The 19,911-nt window shown below is 39.8% G+C and overlaps 1 protein-coding gene across 1 annotated transcript in view; it reads left to right on the forward strand.

Moving 5' to 3' along the window:
- The window catches only part of akap6 (A kinase (PRKA) anchor protein 6), a 223,357-nt gene that overhangs the window by 9,353 nt on the left and 194,093 nt on the right, over positions 1–19,911 (forward strand). The window contains exons 2-3 of the mRNA XM_030719108.1: positions 12,500–12,797; positions 13,075–13,246. Of these exons, the coding sequence (XP_030574968.1) occupies positions 12,562–12,797; positions 13,075–13,246 (408 nt within the window). The 5' untranslated portion in view covers positions 12,500–12,561. The remainder of the gene's footprint in view (positions 1–12,499; positions 12,798–13,074; positions 13,247–19,911) is intronic.

Consider the following 19,911-nt stretch of genomic DNA (forward strand, 5'->3'; position numbering starts at 1 on the left):
ACAGGGTCAACACGGAGAGACAGACAACCATTCACACCTATGGGTAATTTCGATTCAGCAGTTAACCTAACCCCAGTAACTGCATGTGTTTGGACTGTGGGAGGAAATCAGACTACCCGGAAAAAACCCACGCAGACGCGGGGAGAACATGCAAACTCCACACAGAAAGGCCTTCTTGCTGGGAGGCAACAGTGCTAACCGCCGTGCCACCATGCTGGGCAAAAATGGGTTCCAAGGAAAATCACTGCAGACCAACAAGAACACAAAGGCTTGTCTCACATTAGCTAAAAAAAGGATCTTGAGCCCCAAAACTTTTGGGAAAATGTTCTGTGGACGGACAAGACAAAAACTAAACTTTTTGGCCTCATGAGACTAAAATGCAGGTGTGTGTCCCGTTACATCTGGCATAAAACTAACAGCATAAAAAAACGAACAAAAAAATATACAAACAGTCAAATATGGTGGCAGTAGTGTGATGGTCTGGGGCTGAATTGCTGCTTTAGGATTTGGATGACTCGCTGTAATTGATGCAACCATGAAATCTGAAAGGAAAGTCTGGCCATCAGTTTGTACCCTGAAGCTCTGACGTAACCAGTTATTAGATTAGTGGGCAATTACTTTTTCATATAGGGCCAGGTAGGTCTGAATCACTTTTCCCTTAATAATTAAAAATCATCATTTTTATTCCTTGTGTTATCTTTATTAAAATAAAATAATATTAGACAATCTAAAACAATTAAGTGTGACAAATATGCATGTTTCTGCAGGTCAGTGGCAGAAACATGCACCTTATTTGCAGCTAAATGATTACAGTTAAATCCTTAAGTATTTGGACAATGACCCAGTTTTGGGAATCCTGTCTCCGTACACCACCACAAAGTGGATTTAAATCAAACATTCAAGATATGATTGAAGTGCAGACTTCCAGCTTTAATTCAGCTGGTTTAACAAAAGGATTGCATTCACGGTTTAGCAACCATTTATATACAAAGTCCCTGTTTTCATAGGCTTTAAAGTAACTGTACATCTATAAGGAAGCGATTATGCCTGGCTTCCTTGAGAACAGCAGCTATTTTAGGTTTGTTTCCACTTCACATAATAATCAACTTCCCTCTGTCCTCGTGAGCTTTATTTAAAGCAACAGTTTAACATTTAGGACAACACAGCTATCCACTTTTTTTTTTTTTTTTTTTTTTAACTGAGATCAGAGATCAGTATCACTCAGTTTTAGTTGTTTTTTTTAGGGCTGGCATGTATAGCCTTTAAATATGTTGTTTAAATGTGCTGTAATTAATCTGTGGGTCAAAGACTCCCTCAGTAGAGTTGGTGAAGAGGTCAGAAGAAATGATAAACTGATATAAACAGAGCTCCTTCCTCATGTGTTTGAACATACATGTACTACATTAAACTATATTGGCAAAAGTATTCACTCACCTAACTAAATCATTGAATTCAGGTGTTCCAGTCACTTCCATGGCCACAGGTGTATAAATCAAGCACCTAGGCATGCAGACTGCTTCTACAAACATTTGCGAAAGAATGGGTCGCTCTCAGGAGCTCAGTGAATTCCAGCGTGGTACTGTGATAGGATGATACCTGTGCAACAAGTCCAGTCATGAAATTTCCTCATTACTAAATATTCCACAGTCAACTGTTGGTGGGATTATAACAAAGTGGAAGTGATTGAGAACGACAGCAACTCAGCCACAATGTGGTAGGCCACGTAAAATCACAGAGCAGGGTCAGCGGATGCTGAGCTGCATAGTGCGCAGAGGTCACCAACTTTCTGCAGAGTCATTCAGTACAGACCTCTAAACTTCATGTGACCTTCAGATTAGCTCAAGGACAGTGCATAGAGAGCTTCATGGAATGGGTTTCCATGGCCGAGCAGCTGCGTCCAAGCCTTACATCACCAACCACACTTCTCCATCTGGCAATCTGATGGACAAGTCTGTGTTTGGCAGTTGCCAGGAGAGCGGTACTTGTCTGACTGCATTGTGCCAAGTGTAAAGTTTGGTTGAGGGGGGATTATAGTGTGGGGGTGTTTTCCAGGAGTTGGGCTCGGCCCCTTGGTTCCAGTGAAAGGAACTCTTAATGCTTCAGCATACCAAGACGTTTTTGGACAATTTCATGCTCCCAACTTTGCGGGAACAGTTTGAGGATGGCTCCTTCCTGCTCCAACATGACTGCACACCAGTGCACAAAGCAGGTCCATAAAGACATGGATGAATGAGTTTGGTGTGGAAGAACTTGACTGGCCTGCACAGAGTCCTGACCTCAACTTGATAGAACACCTTTGGGAATGAATTAGAGTGGAGACTGTGAGCCAGGCCTTCTCTTCCAACATCAGTGTCTGACCTCACAAATGTGCTTCTGGAAGAATGGTCAAAAATTCCCATAAACTCACCCATAAGCTGCAAAAGGTGGGCTGAGATTAAAACCTATGGATTGAGAATGGGATAGCACTCAAGTTCATGTGTGTGTGAAGGTAGACAAGTGAATAATTTTGGCAATATAGTGTATGTGAATGGATCAATATTTATGATCCAATAATATGTATATAGTACTGTATACAATTCTTAAATGATTCTTCAAAAAGCATTTGACAGGTTATTCTGATGAGGCTTCAAAGAAACAGATAATTGATAATCCTGTTTTGTGTCATCTACTTGTTTCCTGTTTTTAGGCACCTTCATGTTTTGTATCAGTCTCGGTGCTGCAGGAAGGTTTTCTGCTGCTGATGCAGCCTTTCCTGCATTTCCTTGGTCAGAAACACGAGACAGAGAAGAACGGAAGATTAACGATCAAGGATCCTCCAACACATCTTCCTCCCCTCTCCCCTATAATGCATTATTCATACTCGGGCAGGGCTGGAGCACCCCTGGGACACACAGACAGACACACACCCTGTAAATATCTCTATTGCTGCAGTCTGTCTCGTGGCTGGAAAATCTCTTCCTGTGTCGACCTCTACAATTTTTTTTAAAGTTCTGGTGGCACAGCAGCACACCCTCTTACTGCATTTAACGGAAACGTGCAACGTTTGGTTTAGTTTCAGTGATTTATATCTCAGTGCCGGCGGAGAGATGAGTTCACCCTGAATGCTCTGTCTGCGATTGTGTCATGTGGTCTGGGTGGGGCCTATAGACGGAGACCTGGTTGTGGCTAAAGGTGAGGCAAGGAAGGATGGATGTTACAAACCAGGAAGCTCTGTGAATGATGGATTTTGTACTTCTCAAGACCCCTCAGACCTTTTAACATGTACGGATTATAATTCTGTTCAGATCAGGATACACAAGAGATGTTTTACATTCCAGAATCCAGAAAGATGTCAAAAACATATTATAAAACATGAGAACATGGTCTCACAGTGTTTTGCATTTATGGATGTTGTTCAGTAGTTTTTTTCCTTTATAGAGAGTTGATCTATAATCTTTACTTACACATTTACACAGGCCCAGGTGGCAACATCAGCCCCTGAAAAAGGGTGGGACTCTTCAAAGGAAAAATTTAGGAACATTTGGGGAACCTACAGCATCTTAACTTAAGTTTTGGAAATGCTCAGTCTGTGATTTCAACAGATTAAACATCTACTGCGTTACATAAAAATTGTTCCCAGCATGGCTTTAATCTCAACTTTAATCTCACAAAAGACCGATGAAACGGATCTCGTGTAAACATTCTCCTATCAGACTGCGGACCGCTGTGGAACTTTGAACTTTTGATGAGTGCAGATTAAACGTCAGACGGGATGTTTTACAAGCTTGTTCCGTAACATTTGCACGTTCAGAAACTAGAGAATGTTTAAAAATGCTCAGCTGAGCTCACTCAGATTAAAGCATTATAATATGAACACAGGACATCAGTATAATTCCTAAAAAAAAGAAGGTATAGGTGTTAGTATTGTTTGAATTGTTTGTATTGTAGCACTAATAAAATGCCTGATTGATGGTTTCTAATGTAAAACTGTAGTTTTATTTTTTCAGTTCATTCCTTTGAATCTGATTAAGTTGATGTGTTTCCAAATCAGTTCACTCTGATGCAGCAAACTATTTTTAGTTTCCGAGCAGTCTGAGACATTAGCTCTGCGTGAAAGGAACATTCATAACACCTGGCTGGCTTTATGTAGGACATATACTGTAAACTGTATGTGTGTGTTTTTGCACCGGATGCATGTGTGTGATGTGGCATTCACGTGTCCAGCCTGCATCCCTGTTGGCATATCAGCAAGAAAACGACCCATTTACTCTCCGCTGTCTGATTAGGCCATTAACACATAGCCCTGGAGTTTGAAGCACATTTAAAAAAAATACCCTTTATAATTTTTTTAATGTAAACAAGCTAATTGTATAATTTATATTAACCACTTTAGTCATTAGTCACAAGAAAACAGAAGAATGGAGGAAAGAGGAGGAAACTTATGTGAGTTGATCCATTACGCAAAACAAATGAACCAGATTGGTTACATTATGTTTTACTCAAAAGAGATTTAAACAACATAAAAGATGTAAAGGCTGTTAGTGTAGTTCTCATTACAGCTGATTAGATGTGTGGTTTTCAGCTATGTGGTGAACTCCTGTCCTCGTTTGGCGTTCTCATCATGATTATGATCAGCATCATTTCTGACTCAGTGTCTCTTTGTACGTCCCTGCTCTGTCTCCATCACTGCAACTTGTGCTTCTTCCTCTGTGGTTATTGGACTGATGAGGTCATAGTGGTGTGATGGATATCATATCTTTTCCTGCCTGCTGAACTCATCCTGAATTATGTCGCATATAGGAAGTGCTTCTCTCACAGTGGGTTTAATGTTACAGAGAAGGCAGTGTATGTAGTTCACTCCTGAAGAGCAGCGGTGTTTTGAGGGTCTTTTAAATGGCAATAAGAAGGAAGCGGGGGCCCACAGGAGGTCATGAAATTTGATTAGAAATAAATGCAGTGTTAAAATAATAAGCCTGAGTAGTTTGAGGATCTATAAGCAGCTGAGCACAGGACAGCAGATAATGCCTCATTCTAGCTCAAGGTCTCACTGCTTACAGTGTAACATTTAAATATGTATATACATGTAAATATGTAAATAAGCATATACATATACTAGTAGCAATTATTCTTTGCTTATCAGTCCCTCATCAACCTCAGGCCACTGGGTTACCTTTATGACAGCCTAACAAAAGTTCACAAATAACTGGGGTCACATCGTCTACAGGCCGGCATCACAGGCCACAGGTAAATATGTCAACCCGCTTCCTTCTCACTCTGCCTTTTAAATGAACTATAAACCAGTGCTGTGCCACTGTACCATGAGAACTTGATGTGAATAATGTGCAAAACAACTAACAGCAGTTAAAAAATAAGAAAAACAGACGTAAGTTATGAAAGTGAGAATAAAGCTGCAGTGTCATTCTCAGCCATGTGCTCACCGAGCGAACGAGGCCGAACCGGATTACCATCAATAATCCTGTCAGGCAGGTTGAGTTTTTCACTGACTGGTTTGTGTTGTGCTGTGCTGACATCGTTTCTCTGCTTCGCTGCCGCCTCTGCTGCTAATCCTGATCAATATTGCCTGAGTCATCCCGGCACAGCAACATGATGATTACTGCTGCTGGTTACTGGGTCATCCTGTGTGTATACTGTATGTGTCTGTAATGAAAAACAATAGAAACACTTTTCATGTTCTAGTATCCTTTTTATTATTATTACTATTATTATTATTTGAGTGAACAGAGTAAATGTAGAGAACATCTATTTTTTAAAGTGTGCTGTTTCTAGTAATCCAGTGTTCATTACTGCATGAACTTAATTTACTTCTTTGTAAAGGAAATTCTTTTTTTTCACCATCATTAGTAAGAAGATCAGTTAATTAAGTAATCATTTAATAATTGAATATTTGAGCCACATTTTATTGATTAGTTACCCTCATTCACCAGATTCATCCTGAACTATCAGGCCTGAAGTGATGTGTTAGACAGAGAAATACAGTGAAATCATGGAAACACTCTTCCCAGGATGTTCTGTTTCTCTTACACATTAAACACATTTTGGCTGTTTTGATAAACAAAACAATATATTTGAAGAAGCTACCTCGATCTCTGAAAAGTTGCAACAGGCATCGACTAATTATTAATGGTAGAAGTAGCAGACAGATTATTCAGTAAAAAAAATCAGCAGCTTTACAAATTTAAGATTTACTGATTTGAAGCTGAAACCTAATTTGCACAATTACTACTTATACTGATCTTTTTTCATACAGCAGATTAATTAGAAAATGCTTTTACTTTGCATTTCCTGAAATTTTCCATGTAAATGCAATTTTTAATATTTCCGTTTAAATCACACTGAAACCTGCAGACGAGCTGAACTGGAGGCTCGGTGGATATTTTATTCAAAGAAAGGAGAATATGAATTAAACATTTTATTTGTCTGTTCACTGCGTCTGGTGGTGGTTAAAAGGATTTAGAGCTGCAGCTGTGATGAAGGGGAGGACACACACACACACACACACACACACACACACACACACACACACACACACACACACACACACACACACACACACACACACACACACGTGTCCAGTGCCACACTGTGACAGACTGAATGATGGGCAGAATGAGAGAGCGAGAGAGAAAACAAAGCAGTGAGTGGAAGAAAAAGAAAGAAGGGAGCGTTTTTGTTTCTTCCAGAGATACAAGGAAGAAGATAAATAGTGACAGAAACAGAGAGAGTTTGTTGTCATTGGACCACATGTTTCAGCATCTGCCTCTACATATGAGACTGACAGGATTACGCTGCTTTTAAAAAGGACGGATTATTACGTCTTTAAATGCAGAGCAGGTATGCTGTAATAGTCTGTCTGTGTTTTCTTGGGGTTTTTTTTTTTTGCGTTTTAGATTGGATCATAAGATCTGAGGATGAATCTTAATGGCACTGATGATGGCGCCGCAGAAAAGCCAAAGGAACATCAAACTTTAATTCTGATGATCTTTTGTTCTAGAAAAGTTATCGATCAGGTATCTAGAAATATGTGTGTGTCCGCGACAGCCTTCTGATTTATTATGACCATGTGTAACACAATCTCAACACAGCAGCATTATGCTCACCTGCTGGCATGTTTTGATTGCTTTTATTGTTACCATGAACACACTAAAGTTTATTGTGACTCACCATCCAAACACTATCCCACTTACTGGATGACTCACTTTTTAAATATGATACATACTCAGGTTTTTCCCAGCGAATGCTGAGAATGATAAAAGACCTTCCCTAGAAACACTGCAGCAGAAGGTGACTGTTTGAGCTGGAGGCCTTTCTCTGTTTTGTTATGAGCCTCCTTTTTTCTGCCATGCTCATTTTCATTTAATGTTGAAGCTGCTTACTTTATTTGAAATAAGAAACACACACACACACACATATATATACACATATACATACACACATTGTCCTTGTAATTGTCCACAAGACTATACTTTCTCTTCTGAATTACTGCCGCTGTTCTTCGGTGAAATTTATCCCTTCAGTAAAAGCTCAGAGGGCATAATCCCCTCTTTTCCTGGTAGGATTTTAATCATTCCCTCAGCCACATGTTTTGGTGCTACAAGCTGGATTTTGTATAAAATCAGTTCAATTAAACCTCTTTCAAAGATGACCTTAGTATTACATGAATGAAAGGAACTCTGTATTTGCTTGGATGCAGGATTTGCCAAGTTGGTGTTGTTGCATGCACCTATGATGATGATGCTGATGAAAAGCAGTTACTAAATCTTAAAAATATTCTTTGATTTTTACTGATTGTGGCATTGTATTAATAAATGTTTCTTCTATTTTACACACTGCATATATAATTACACCATTTTGGTCCGACCTTCATCAGGTAAATGAACGCCAAAAATTCCTTCAGAGTCTTCCAGATTCAGAGCTCAAATGTGTAGTTTTAAAACCTAAGAGACTGAAATTAAAATAGTACTTCCAATAGTACTTTGAAAAGTAAACTTAGTATCTGATCTTTTCCACAGCAACTAAGAAGACTTCTGCATTGCTGAAAAAAACAGCAAAGTCAACAAAAGAAAAGAATAAATATGTAAATATCCCTACTGTTCCTTTCTTGTAGTATAGTTCATTCAGTAGAAACAGTCAGTGCTGTCCCATCATTGTAAATCAGTGTGTGTCTGCAGAGCACACACCTTTTTCAATCACTAGGTTGCTCCAAATACTCTGTATTTGTCTATTTAACTAAACACATTAGAAATTTTCCCTGAGTTCAAGAGAAATTTGCCTGCATTTGTAGTAATGTGAGCAACCCGGCGCAGATCTGAATTCCTTCCCCAGCTCTCAGCCTGGACGGATTCACCTCCAGGCTTGTTGTTTCTGAAAGTGCTGCTGTAGCTTCTCAGTGCCCCACGTTCCCTCTTCTCACAGTCCATCTGTCTATGCCCAAACCGTGGGTGAAGCAACACACTCAATTACAGTTTTCTATAATTAACCATATTAATAAGCAATTATAAATTCATTCTTAAGTACATCAAGTTACTCCAGCTTTTTTCAAAGTCTGTCACAGCCTGGTGGCCTTGAATTTACTTCCTTTCACAAAAGTCAAAATCTAACATATAAACTTTAGAAAAGTGACAGCTGCTGATAAGTAATTCTTTTGAAAGAAACATTCAATATGCCTTGGTTTGCCAGTTTATTAGATCCACTCCTGTAAAAGTAAGACAGGCAACTTAATGTACTTTTCACAGGGGTAATAAATCAACTTTATGGCCATTTTGAGGGACAGCTTGGTGCTTTGAATTGCACTGAGAAGCTTTGGAAAGGATTTAATTGACCTCACTGATGTAAACTGGGTGTGACTAATAAAGTAGCAAGTAAATTTAATTTATCAACAATGACAATCAAATTATTTGTAGAATTAAATCAGAAATTCAAAATAACATTTCCACAAAAAGAGCAATAAAACTAAAGAGTTCTTGAACTCTGTCAGTTCACATCCAAGTAAACAGAAGAAATATATACACTGCTCAAAAAAATTAAAGTGACATTTTTTTAATTAGCAATCAAGTCAGTTAAAATATTGATGTGGTCGGTTCAGTCGCAGAGTTAATAAGTTTCAGCTGCTTTGTTATTAGTGAAATTAACAACAGGTGCACTAGAGGGGCAACAGTGAGACAACCCCCCCAAAACAGGAATGGTTTAACAGGTGGAGGTCACTCACATTTTTCCCTCCTCATCTTTTCTGACAGTTTTTTATTTATTTTTTTTTTTTGCAATTTTGCATTTGGCTAGTGTCAGTGTCACTACTGGTAACATGAGGTGACGTGGCTTTGCCAGAAGTTAGAGAGATCTGGAAGGGGCTGTAGAAAGGCCGATATCTGCTCCTTTGCGTAAGGAGGAACAGGATGAGCTACAAAATAACTTCCAGCAGGTCACTGATGTGAATGTCTCTGACCAAACAATCAGAAGCAGACTCCATGAGGGTGGCCTGAGGTCACTGCCTGACACCTTGGAGCCCGACTGAATACCAGGATTGGCAGGTCCACCACTGGTGCTTTGTGCTCTTCACGGCTTTTGAGCATTTTGTATACGTCTGTTCTTTACTTTCTTAACTTCATTTTGTTGGGCATTTTGAATTTCTTTCCAGTCTTATTTCTTTCTTCATTGTACACTGAAGAAACTGTATTTCCAGACACTGGGTCTGGAACATTGTTACTGACTGAAGAGTGACCAGGCTGGGGTGGGAATAATGGATTTGTGAGTGGTGGGATATTGTCAAGCATATGATTGAGTTCTCGAGCTTGACTCTCTGGCAGAGCAAGACTGAATGGCCTCCTGGTCTGAGTTAGTGGATGGACATTGTAGTAGCCAGGTACCTGTAGATATTTGGGTGAGTACTGGGGGAGCTCAGGTTTAAAACTAGAGAGGATCATTTGCCTCATTCTGTCCAAAATAGTAAAAGTTAGGTTGCTCAGGTGTTTGTCTGTGTCTATTAGAGCTTCTGAGGTGAGTTCTTCAACATCTGGGATGGAATGCTTGACACCTTCAGCGGCAGCGCTGTAGTTCTGCAGGAATGGGATGTTTTCTGCTGCCAGCGCCTCCTCCGTGGCTCTGATTGTCCCTGAAAGAGTTGCTATCTCTCTGCTCAGAACCTCGGTCTTCCTCTTCATATTTTGACTCTTCCGCTGCTTTTCTTCTCTCAGAGTACCAATCCTTGCTCTCTCTTCGTTTTGGAGAAATTTCTGAAACATCAATAACACATCCTTAATCTGTCTCTCTGTGTCTTGAGCTTGAACTTCAATGTCTTCAGCCGTTTGGTCAAAGTTATCTTTAATGTTGTTTAAGAGCTCTCTTTTCTCTTGTAAGGGCTTCAGGAGTTTCCGGAGTCCCTCTTTGTAACACTGAGCAGCTTCATTGATGGGTTTGAATTTGTGGTTCCTGTGACTTTCTGAGTGCAAGCAGACAACACACACTGGCTCAAGATGGTCCACACAGAAGAGTTTGAGAGTTTCCTTGTGCAGGCTGCAGAGAGCTGGAGACCCAGTATAAAGTGTTCCAGTTTTCTCCAGTAAAAAGGCATCACAAAGGTTCTTCAGCGCCAGGTTTTGTGGCGGATCACCTTGTAAAAATGTTGTTCTACAAACTGGACATGTAACAGTGGTCTCTGTCCACCATCTCTGGAGACATGCTCTACAAAAACTGTGGCTGCACCACAGGATTACAGGATCTTGAAAGATTTCAAAGCAGATTGGACATTTGAGATTGTCCTCTGGCCGAGATTCCATTTTCTCTGAGCAGCACCTCAAACCTCTCAGTCACGTTTCTGCTTCGGAGTCAAATTTCTGAACATAGGCCACAAATAGATCCAGTAACTCCAGGAGGACGGTAGCAACAGTTCTCCAAAAACAACAAAAGATCCTGATAAGAAAATTGTGGACAGGCACTTCAGTTCTTCCTTTAAACGTTTTTAAAAGCCTTTTCTAAATTTCCTGTAGTCATCAGCTGGTTAAAGTTGCAGTATTCCACTGTCGCTCAGCGTTCTGCTGTATGCTCTTTCTCAGCAAAGGTTTTACACTGGAACCTTTTGCGTGCTCCGCCAAGTGAAAAGGTACTTTCTTGTTTTGTCTCAGCTGATTCCAGTAAAAGGGCGGCATTGCATACTTCATTCCAAGCAATCTTTCATCACACACACAGATAATCACAGAGAATGAGCTCCTATGTCACATTTAGATGACCTGCACTTTATTTTTCATATGTTTCATCTGTATATAGTGAAACAGTATGGAGCTGTCTGCTGGGTTTTTGTCGTTTTTTACTGTTTTCTGTTTGTTTTTCTTTTAGTTTCAATCTAACAAAGTATGAATGGAATTCGCCCTGGAGCAAACGCAGGTTTGTGACAGTAATCTGATGCAAGCTTCCTGGATTTCAGATGACTTGTGCACCTTTAGCTGAACATGAAATGCTTTCCGGCAATCAAAAGAAAATGACACTGGGAGCAATTGTAGCCATTTCTTAGGTACTTAGAGGTATCAAAGTATTCAAAGACACATATATAGTTGATATAAATGTAGTCACTGGTACACTGCTGCCACTAGTTTAGCTGAGTTTCATGTGCTTACGTTAATACTTTTTTTAGTCACTTACAGTAAAGTAAGGAGAATACAGGTTTAACAACATTCCCTCCAAGTTTCCAAAGTTAGCTGCTGCAGCCTGTTTGAGGGATGATTTTCATTCCTTTTACCCAAAACCTAGTTGAGCAATAACAGAATTAGTCAGTCAGTCTGAACTAAACTTCCTCTCTTAATTTTATCATATAATCTTCATTGTACAGGAATTGTTAATTATACAGAAAGGGGAAAATATTTGCAGCAATACACTGATTAAACACAGAGTTGTACAATCATCCACAGTCACAACTATGGGCCTATTCTGCATGTCTGGACTGTGGACAAAAACTAGAGAGCCCACAGGCAAGTTAGAAATTGTTGCTCAGTATTCATAATTCCTAAAATTCAGTTAAACAATATTTAATTTTAGGGATTATTTCTAAGAATTTTAATTTTAATCATTCATCTATGGCACCCAAGAGGCATCCTAGTCAGATGCCTGAACCACTTTAGCTGGCTCCTTAACCTGTCACCCTATCTCTAAGGGAGAGGCCAGCCACCCTTCAGAGAAAGCTCATTTCTGCCACCTCATTGTTTCGGTCACTACTCAAAACTTGTGATCATAGGTGAAGGTAGGGCGGTAGATTGACCAGTAAACTGACTCCAAGATATTTAAAATCCTTCACTTGGGCAACTCGGAGTGCTCCTGGAGTGTGCACTCCATCATTTTCCCGCTGAGAACCATGGCCTCAGACTTGGAGGTGCTAAGGTGCTGCTTCACACTTGGCTGTGAATCGTCCCTTTTTTTCTTTCCTCCATTCTTTTTCTTTCCTAATTTGTTCTTCCTCTAAATCTCTATATTTTTACTGACCTTTATATATATATTTTTTTTCTTCTTCTCTCTCCAGTGTAATTCAGTGAGTCCTGTCCACCCACATTAGGAATCGTGTACCTCTCCTTCTCCAACACCATGAGTGTCGTAGCTCTCTCACCGGTGGCCCCTGATCCAACCTCACCGATGCTCACCTCCATCACTCCTGTTACCCCAAACTTGGACCCTGACACCTCGAACTCACTTGCTGCTATCAGTGCTGCTCCTCTCAGCCTGGAGCATCAGCTGAAAGATGGTTCTCCCTCACCGGGCCCTGGCCCCAGCCCGGGAAGCCCCGCTGAAACACCTCACCTGGGGCAAGACCTCTCCCGGAGGTAACAAATTAGCCATAGTGATGATGATAATAATTAGTGCTTTTTTCTTATGTTTAGCACTATTTGCTACATTTTAAGTGAGTGGTCTTCAACCTGGGGGTTGTGACGTATGGAAAAGGTCACAAGGTAACTCTGTAGGGTTCTAGAGATATATGGTCATTTATGAAGAGAGATGCTAGAGATGCTATGAGTCTGTCTAGTTGAGGTTAATTTTTCATTAGTGTTTGTAACTAAAATGTCATTATATCTGTCTTATGTGATGTAAATGTTTCTTAAGGTCAAAGAAACCTCCTCCTCTCCATACTGGAGCCGACTGGAAGGTCGTTCTCCACCTACCGGAGATTGAGAAGTGGCTGAGAGCGACCAGTGACAGAGTGACGCAGCTCACACACTCTGTGGGACAAGACAGCAACAACCGGCACGTGGACGTCCACCTAGTGCAGCTCAAGGTAGACGCAGCTAGCCTCTTTATTTATGTTTGAAGTAAACAGAATTAACTTTGGCATCTGTTGTGGTCAGACATGCTCTTTGTCTAGATTGTTTAAGAGAATCAACATCACAGTTGACTCTCTTTTCAGATGTGTACAGATTGTGTACAGCAGCTTCTCTATGGAACCGTGGTGCATTCAAAGGCAGCAGCGTACGTGCACACATGTAGAACATCAGCTGATTCCACTGTCTGACTCCAGGTGGTACATTTCCCGTAATGGCCTTCCTTTCTTCATGCCCTTGACGTTATGTAATAGCCGGCTTTCACTCAGTTACTGTATGCCACTGACTATTCTTTTATTCATGTAACTCCAGCCATTTCCTAGCTTTCCAAACTCAGTCCCTTTTTTTATTTTTCAGCATCAGACTTGAGTCTTACTCTGTATTCCAGCTGGAGTTTATAAGAGAAAGAAAATGTTGAGTTTAATTTTTGATTACTCAGATTCATGACAGGTAGCTTTTACTCAGTCTGTGAAAATTTTTAATCCTTCCTAAACTTTCCTGTAGAGTTTTTTTTTTTTTTTAGCCCTTTTAAGGTAAAATGCCCCCAAACTACAATAAGAAGATGGTCATTGCTGTCCTTAATAATTTCTTTACATCTTTAGGCCTCCTATTGCCTTTGCCCCCTCTCTTCATTCTTTCTATTTATTCTGAACCCTGAAAAAGTACCGTTTGACGTAAGAAATTAAGATCTGTGTGCCATTTATCTAGTCTCATAACAGCCCCCCCCTCCCCCCAAAATTAAAAAATAAAAAATAACAACAAAAGCAGGCACATGCTATCAGTACACTATCAACAAGGAGACAAGCATCCTTGTGACAGTGCATTTTGCTTCCATGTGCAGAGAGTGTTCCTCGAGGCTCACTCCTTTTATTGGATGCTTTGAATACTGACGATGGCTGTTTGATTTAATCACTAACACAAATAACCTCTTTATCTGCGTTCCTGTGGAGCTGATGGCCTTAATTACAGATTTTTCTATTTATTATATTGTTATAAAGCTGCCTGATTTTTGATTAAATCATTCCATTAGTAAGGTAAACATGAAATCATAGTTTATACATACTCCCTCAGACCACTGTGTCTTTTTTCCAGTCTGGACATTTGATGTCACAGTTACTTTAATCTCACATTGTTTATTTTTATCTTCATTTATTCATTTTAGGAACTGCTATTTACAATTACAATTTTAGATAACATGTAGTGTGTCAACTTTGAGACCAGTGTTAAGGAATATATTATGTGATGTATGTTATTGTAATTCTATTACAATATTGTATCATTGCAGTTATAATTTGGAGAGAGTTTGTCTTGTACTGTATATCTGTCTGCCTTGTTTGGCTTCACTGAGGCTTTATGATTCATTTTCTTTAAGTGAAATATTCAGACAGGAGGCCATGCTTTATTTAAAAGGCACCGACACAGTAAACAGTTCAGTTCAGTGGTTTGAATCAGTGGAGCTGAGGCCAAGCAGACAGATGCTGGCTACAGCTGTTGGTGTCAGCACACCTGTAAATCAAAATCCCCCTTGCATTTGCTATGAAGGGGGAAATTAGCTCTATTAGACTGCTTTGTGCTGGGCTATAAACATGTTACTATCATTGCTGAGGTTTTGCATTTTAATCTGGGATTTTGTGAGGCCTGACTTGTTCTGGCGCCAGCCTCAAGTGACCACTGGTGAAACTGCATCTTTTTGGCAAATGAATGTTGGCTTCTTTATTCAACTCCAGAGTGCTTGGTTCTGACCCATTATGGCAAAGATAGAGCAGCAGTCAGTCAGTCAGGACCTACTCAATCTCCAAATATTTCTGTCTGTCGTTGTCCTGCTGCTTGCCTGCACACTCCAACTGTGTGATGCAACTAACTTGTAATCCAGACATCCCACACCTCAGAATTCCCAGCCCTTCCAAAGGGAACCCAACATGCTCCCTGGCCAGATTAGATTTATAATCACTCATGATCGCCTATGTGTCTGAACAAACACTGATATCTCTGCATCCTGATAAGATGCTTGACCCACCGCACCTGGTAGCTTTCAGTGGAGAGGAGCATCAGCTTTAGTCCAAATTCCCGGAAGACGTTTGAGCTCCTGAACTCTGTAACCTTACGGAAGAAGCTCATTTTAGCTGCGGGAATTTTTGAAGGTTAAATATAAACTGACTGGTAAATCGAAACCTTTGCCTTCAGGCTTGGCTGCTCCTTCACCACAACAGTCTGGCACGTTACTGCATTACTACACCAATCCACACCCACGAACAAATAGGCCACAAGCATACTTGAACGGTTTCACTGTTTCCCCACAATAATTTAGATTTTGTTTTTTTATTATATTAATTTCCTTACATCCACTTTGTTAACCACTCATTCAGTTCAGGGTTGCAGAGGTGCTGGGGTCTATCCCAGCTATTGTAAGTTGAGAGGCAGAATAAACCAGAGTGCGTGAAGAGAACGCAGGCACAGGGAGAACATGCAAACGCTACACAGAAATATCCCAGCCAGTGGATTTGAGCCCAGAACCTTCTTGCTGTGCGGCAAAGGCACTGATGATCGCACCGCTGTGCTGCACCTTGCATTGGGTTATTACTTTCAAAGGCTGTTAACAAAGAACCTGGTAAATGTGTGTTTTCTATCGTCCTTTGTGTTTTGTAGTAGCAAAAATTAAAAAGTTTTCCAAATATGGGATAAATAAAGTATTTCTTTTCTTATGATTTCCTAAAAGTCTACAGGTTTTTAACTTTTGGTTGGCCAGAATTAGAAATTTAAAACATCATAGGTGCTGGGAATTTGGGCTACTTTTAAAAATAATTTTATGGTATTTCCAAAGAAATTCTTCACCCATCTGCGCACAGCTGAATCTCACTGAGATCTGTCACATGGAGCTTTCTGAACAGCTATTGGACACACTATACAAGTCATAGTCAGGCATAGGCTGTTGAAGAAGCTCAAACCTCCACACGTGGAGACATGTTTATTTGGTCATCCATTCATTCACTCATTCATTCATAATGATGGAGTTTTATTCTGTCCACATGGATTATCTTTTATTGATGAGAGATTATTTTTAATTTCAGTGACTCAGATGCGTCCTCTTCATGCTGCTTGTTTGGAGTCTAGTGTGTTGGCCTCTCCTCCTCTGCATCACTTTTCTTGTGTGGGTTCTCTAAATAAAACATGGCAGTGGTGGCAGAAGCTGCAGTCATGTTTCCAGTAACAGCTGCAGGACTCGGCCCAGAGTCGCTCTGATGCTTCAGACTGGATGTGTGAGGGAGGGAGGAAAGGCGGGAGCGAAGGGGAGATTTTCTATTTCCTGTCAGAGATCTTTGTCTGTAGCTGAGTCACTCCCTGCCACAACTGCACATTTACGCACAACTATAGATACATGCTGTCTTTTAATAACATTTTCAACTGCGCACATTTTTCAGGAAGCTCCTGAATCCCTACTTTTATTGCATCGGAGGAACCAGTTTTTTGATGTGTTCATTATTAAAACACATCTCATTCCTGACTTGAGCTCTTGTGGCACCTTACTAACTCAAATGGTTATTTATTTATTTATTTTAACAGAGAACATGTTATTGTTAATGTGTGTTGCAAAATAGGGATTTTAAATCTTTTCCTTTATTCCAGTTGCATCTAAGATAAAACAAAATTTCAACCAACACACTTACACTTCCTTTTTTCAACATCCAGACATGCAATTCATATCGCACGGTAGAATGAACAGATTGGCCAATAAGATTGCAGGAACTTATTGTCCAGGACCACTACAACACATCGACAAGTAAAATCACTATTTGGGAAATGGAAGAAAGGGAAGAAAAAGGTAAACAAACTCCCAATCAATGTATATTTAATTTACATAGTTTCATTCAATTCTCCGCAGTGAAAAGCAACTTTCCTACAATCAGTGAACAGCATAAACCTCCCTCACCAACACATACACATACTTTTGTTTGAGAATATCTTATCAAATACTCTGTTTTTTCTCTCTTCCCCTCTGACATCATGTGCTGTGTCTTAAAGATTACATCATTGTGAGGGCTGGGAAGTGGCTCGGTCAGACCCACAGAGACGTGTGTGTGTGTGTGTGTGTGTGTGTGTGTGTGTGTGTGTGTGTGAGAGAGAGAGAGAGAGAGAGAGAGACACAGTTATAAACACGGCTTTGTTATGTGGATAAATGATGTCACTCTGGCTGTTTCCGTGTGTGTCTCTGTGTATGTAAATCTGTCCATTGATCAGCTACTGAAGAATCTGCTCCTCGATTTCTCAACAAAGCCACAAACCAAAAAATCCTCCAGTTTATAATTCTCATTTCAGAGTATCTTTGCATCACGCTGAAAAGCTTTATTTTTATTCATCCCAGCGTCAAGGTCACGTTATACCACTGGAGGTCAGCAGAGACAAGATTTTCAGGATTTTTACAAAGTCAATCTTTAAATCAGAAGATCACAGTTGCCAGATGATCTAATAAAGAATTGAGGAAAGTCATGAGGAAAATTAGTAAAATAGTAAAAAATATTGTAAGTTGTTAGTGTTGCCATGACACTAATCTAATCATCTGTCCACAATCTGTTGAGATTTGTCACGTTTATCAGGAGCACCATAGAGAAACAGAAAAGACAATAAAACAGCAACGAAGCAGAGACAGATAAAAGCTCAGTGATGTTTCTGTGCTGTCAGAGCTGCAAAGGAAAAAAAAACAGATGCGGCCCCTTCTGTTTTTGTTGATGGTGTGTGCGTTCTGACACCCCTGTCGCTTCGTGTTTGTGTCAGATCTGAGCTACAGCCTGCAGAAAATCTCAGCAGCCTGAATCAGTCAATGAGCAGCAGCTTTTAGTGAATGAAAAAGCAAATCAAAACAGTGCAGAGTAAGAGAAAACAGAAACGTTAAGTATGTTAAAGACAAAAATATCATGCGAAAAGTTTCAGTAACCTTTTAATCTGTGCATATATAGTTTTTATTTCATAATCAGTGGCCTTAAATTTTCATATCCCAGCTCCTTGGCTGTTGATTTATTTGTTCGTTTTACAGACGAAGGCAAAAAGTGTAAATAAAGAGTAACATTATGAACATAATAGAGACATTATGTGTAGCAGGAATGAATAATAGCATAAAGTGACATACATGAGGAAACTTTTGTTAAACAAAAGCTGCATTTTCAGGTGACACGGGATTTTCTCACTGTCACACAGCATTTGAGCTTTTAGGTTTGCTGGCTTATAGTTGTAACTGCAGCATTAAAGCAGAAAGCAGCTGGGTGCTGCCTGAATAGTTACTATCATTGAGTACTCATTCCCTGGTTGTCAGCTCCATCTAGTGGTAACTTTTCTTTATTACAACAAGGAACAGACTCAAACACATGACTGATTCTGACATTTTAATGAAGTGCTTTTGTTAGGAAAGAAAAAAAATTACAAAATGCTGCTTATTATGGATGGATGATAGATGCTTAATATCTCACAGTCTAATTTAATCAACACCAACAACAGAAAATGGCCACGTGTTTCACTGTTTTCCTTTTTTATCTCATTTTTCGCTCAGATTTGTTGCACAGTCAAATGGAAACTATTTAGATGAGAAGTTGAAAGTATTTGGCAAGTTTCATCAAAAGAAATATAAATGTACTCATCAACACTTACAAAGCTAATCAATAACATGCTGTGTCTCATTATTTCATCCAGAGGTGGTGGCTTTGCACCGCCACCAACACCATCAGCAGCAGTGACTGATTTTAAAGCCTGAGGTTTTAGGGTGTTCCTGGTGTTTATTCTGGCACAATTGTGCTAAACATGGTTACTTAATTGTAACAAGACAATGGAAAGTCACTGTGCTCAGCTGTTTAGTAATGATTTTAATGCAGAGTGGAATAAACAGATATAGAAAGCAATATATGTGAGCCCATCTGATTAGAAGGGAATTGGCCCATGATGACACTTGGCAAATAAACAGACAGCTGTGTGGTTTTCAGCTTTAGCTCCTCAACAGCAGATCTCTTTCTCTTTTGTGCCTCAGAGCTAAGTGAAAATTGCCATTTGGATGGAGGCTGAATTATAAAAAAGTGACCGTATAAAGAAAAAAATATTATTAAGGCTCAAAAACTGTGCCTGCTGGTGATTATGTATCTAGTTTCTTTTGAACGTTTACTAAAGGTGTGCCTCACACAGTTTTTTTCTCTGATGTAGTATCAGTTATTTTTATTTAACACTGAATGTGCTGTTAAAAAAAAAAAAAAAAACTAACAAAAACATAAACCTCTTAAATGGTGAGCTTCAGCGGTGTGGGGGAAACAGCTTGATTAGAACCAGGCTACTGGTGACCTTGCTTCCAGCTCAGTTAGGCTAACCGCCTCCTGACTCAGGCCCAACTCGCACACGAGAATAACATTAATCTTCTTATTTAACTCTCTGACGTGTATGTGTGAAAAATCTCCAACTTTTAAGACATACTGTAGCCAAAAATATCTCATTTCAGACCTGCATTTAGCAGTTTAGCTTGGCTGCCGGCTGCAAATGATTGTGTGGTTCTTTGGAAGCCTGTAAATGATCGTACTTCAGTTTGTTTTTCTTTTTTTTTTTTTTTTTTTGCTATTATAAGCTGCTGGTACCTGTATTTTGATGATGAGCT

The sequence above is a fragment of the Archocentrus centrarchus genome, chromosome 22 (assembly GCF_007364275.1).
Source record: "Archocentrus centrarchus isolate MPI-CPG fArcCen1 chromosome 22, fArcCen1, whole genome shotgun sequence".
NCBI classification, from domain to species: domain Eukaryota; kingdom Metazoa; phylum Chordata; class Actinopteri; order Cichliformes; family Cichlidae; genus Archocentrus; species Archocentrus centrarchus.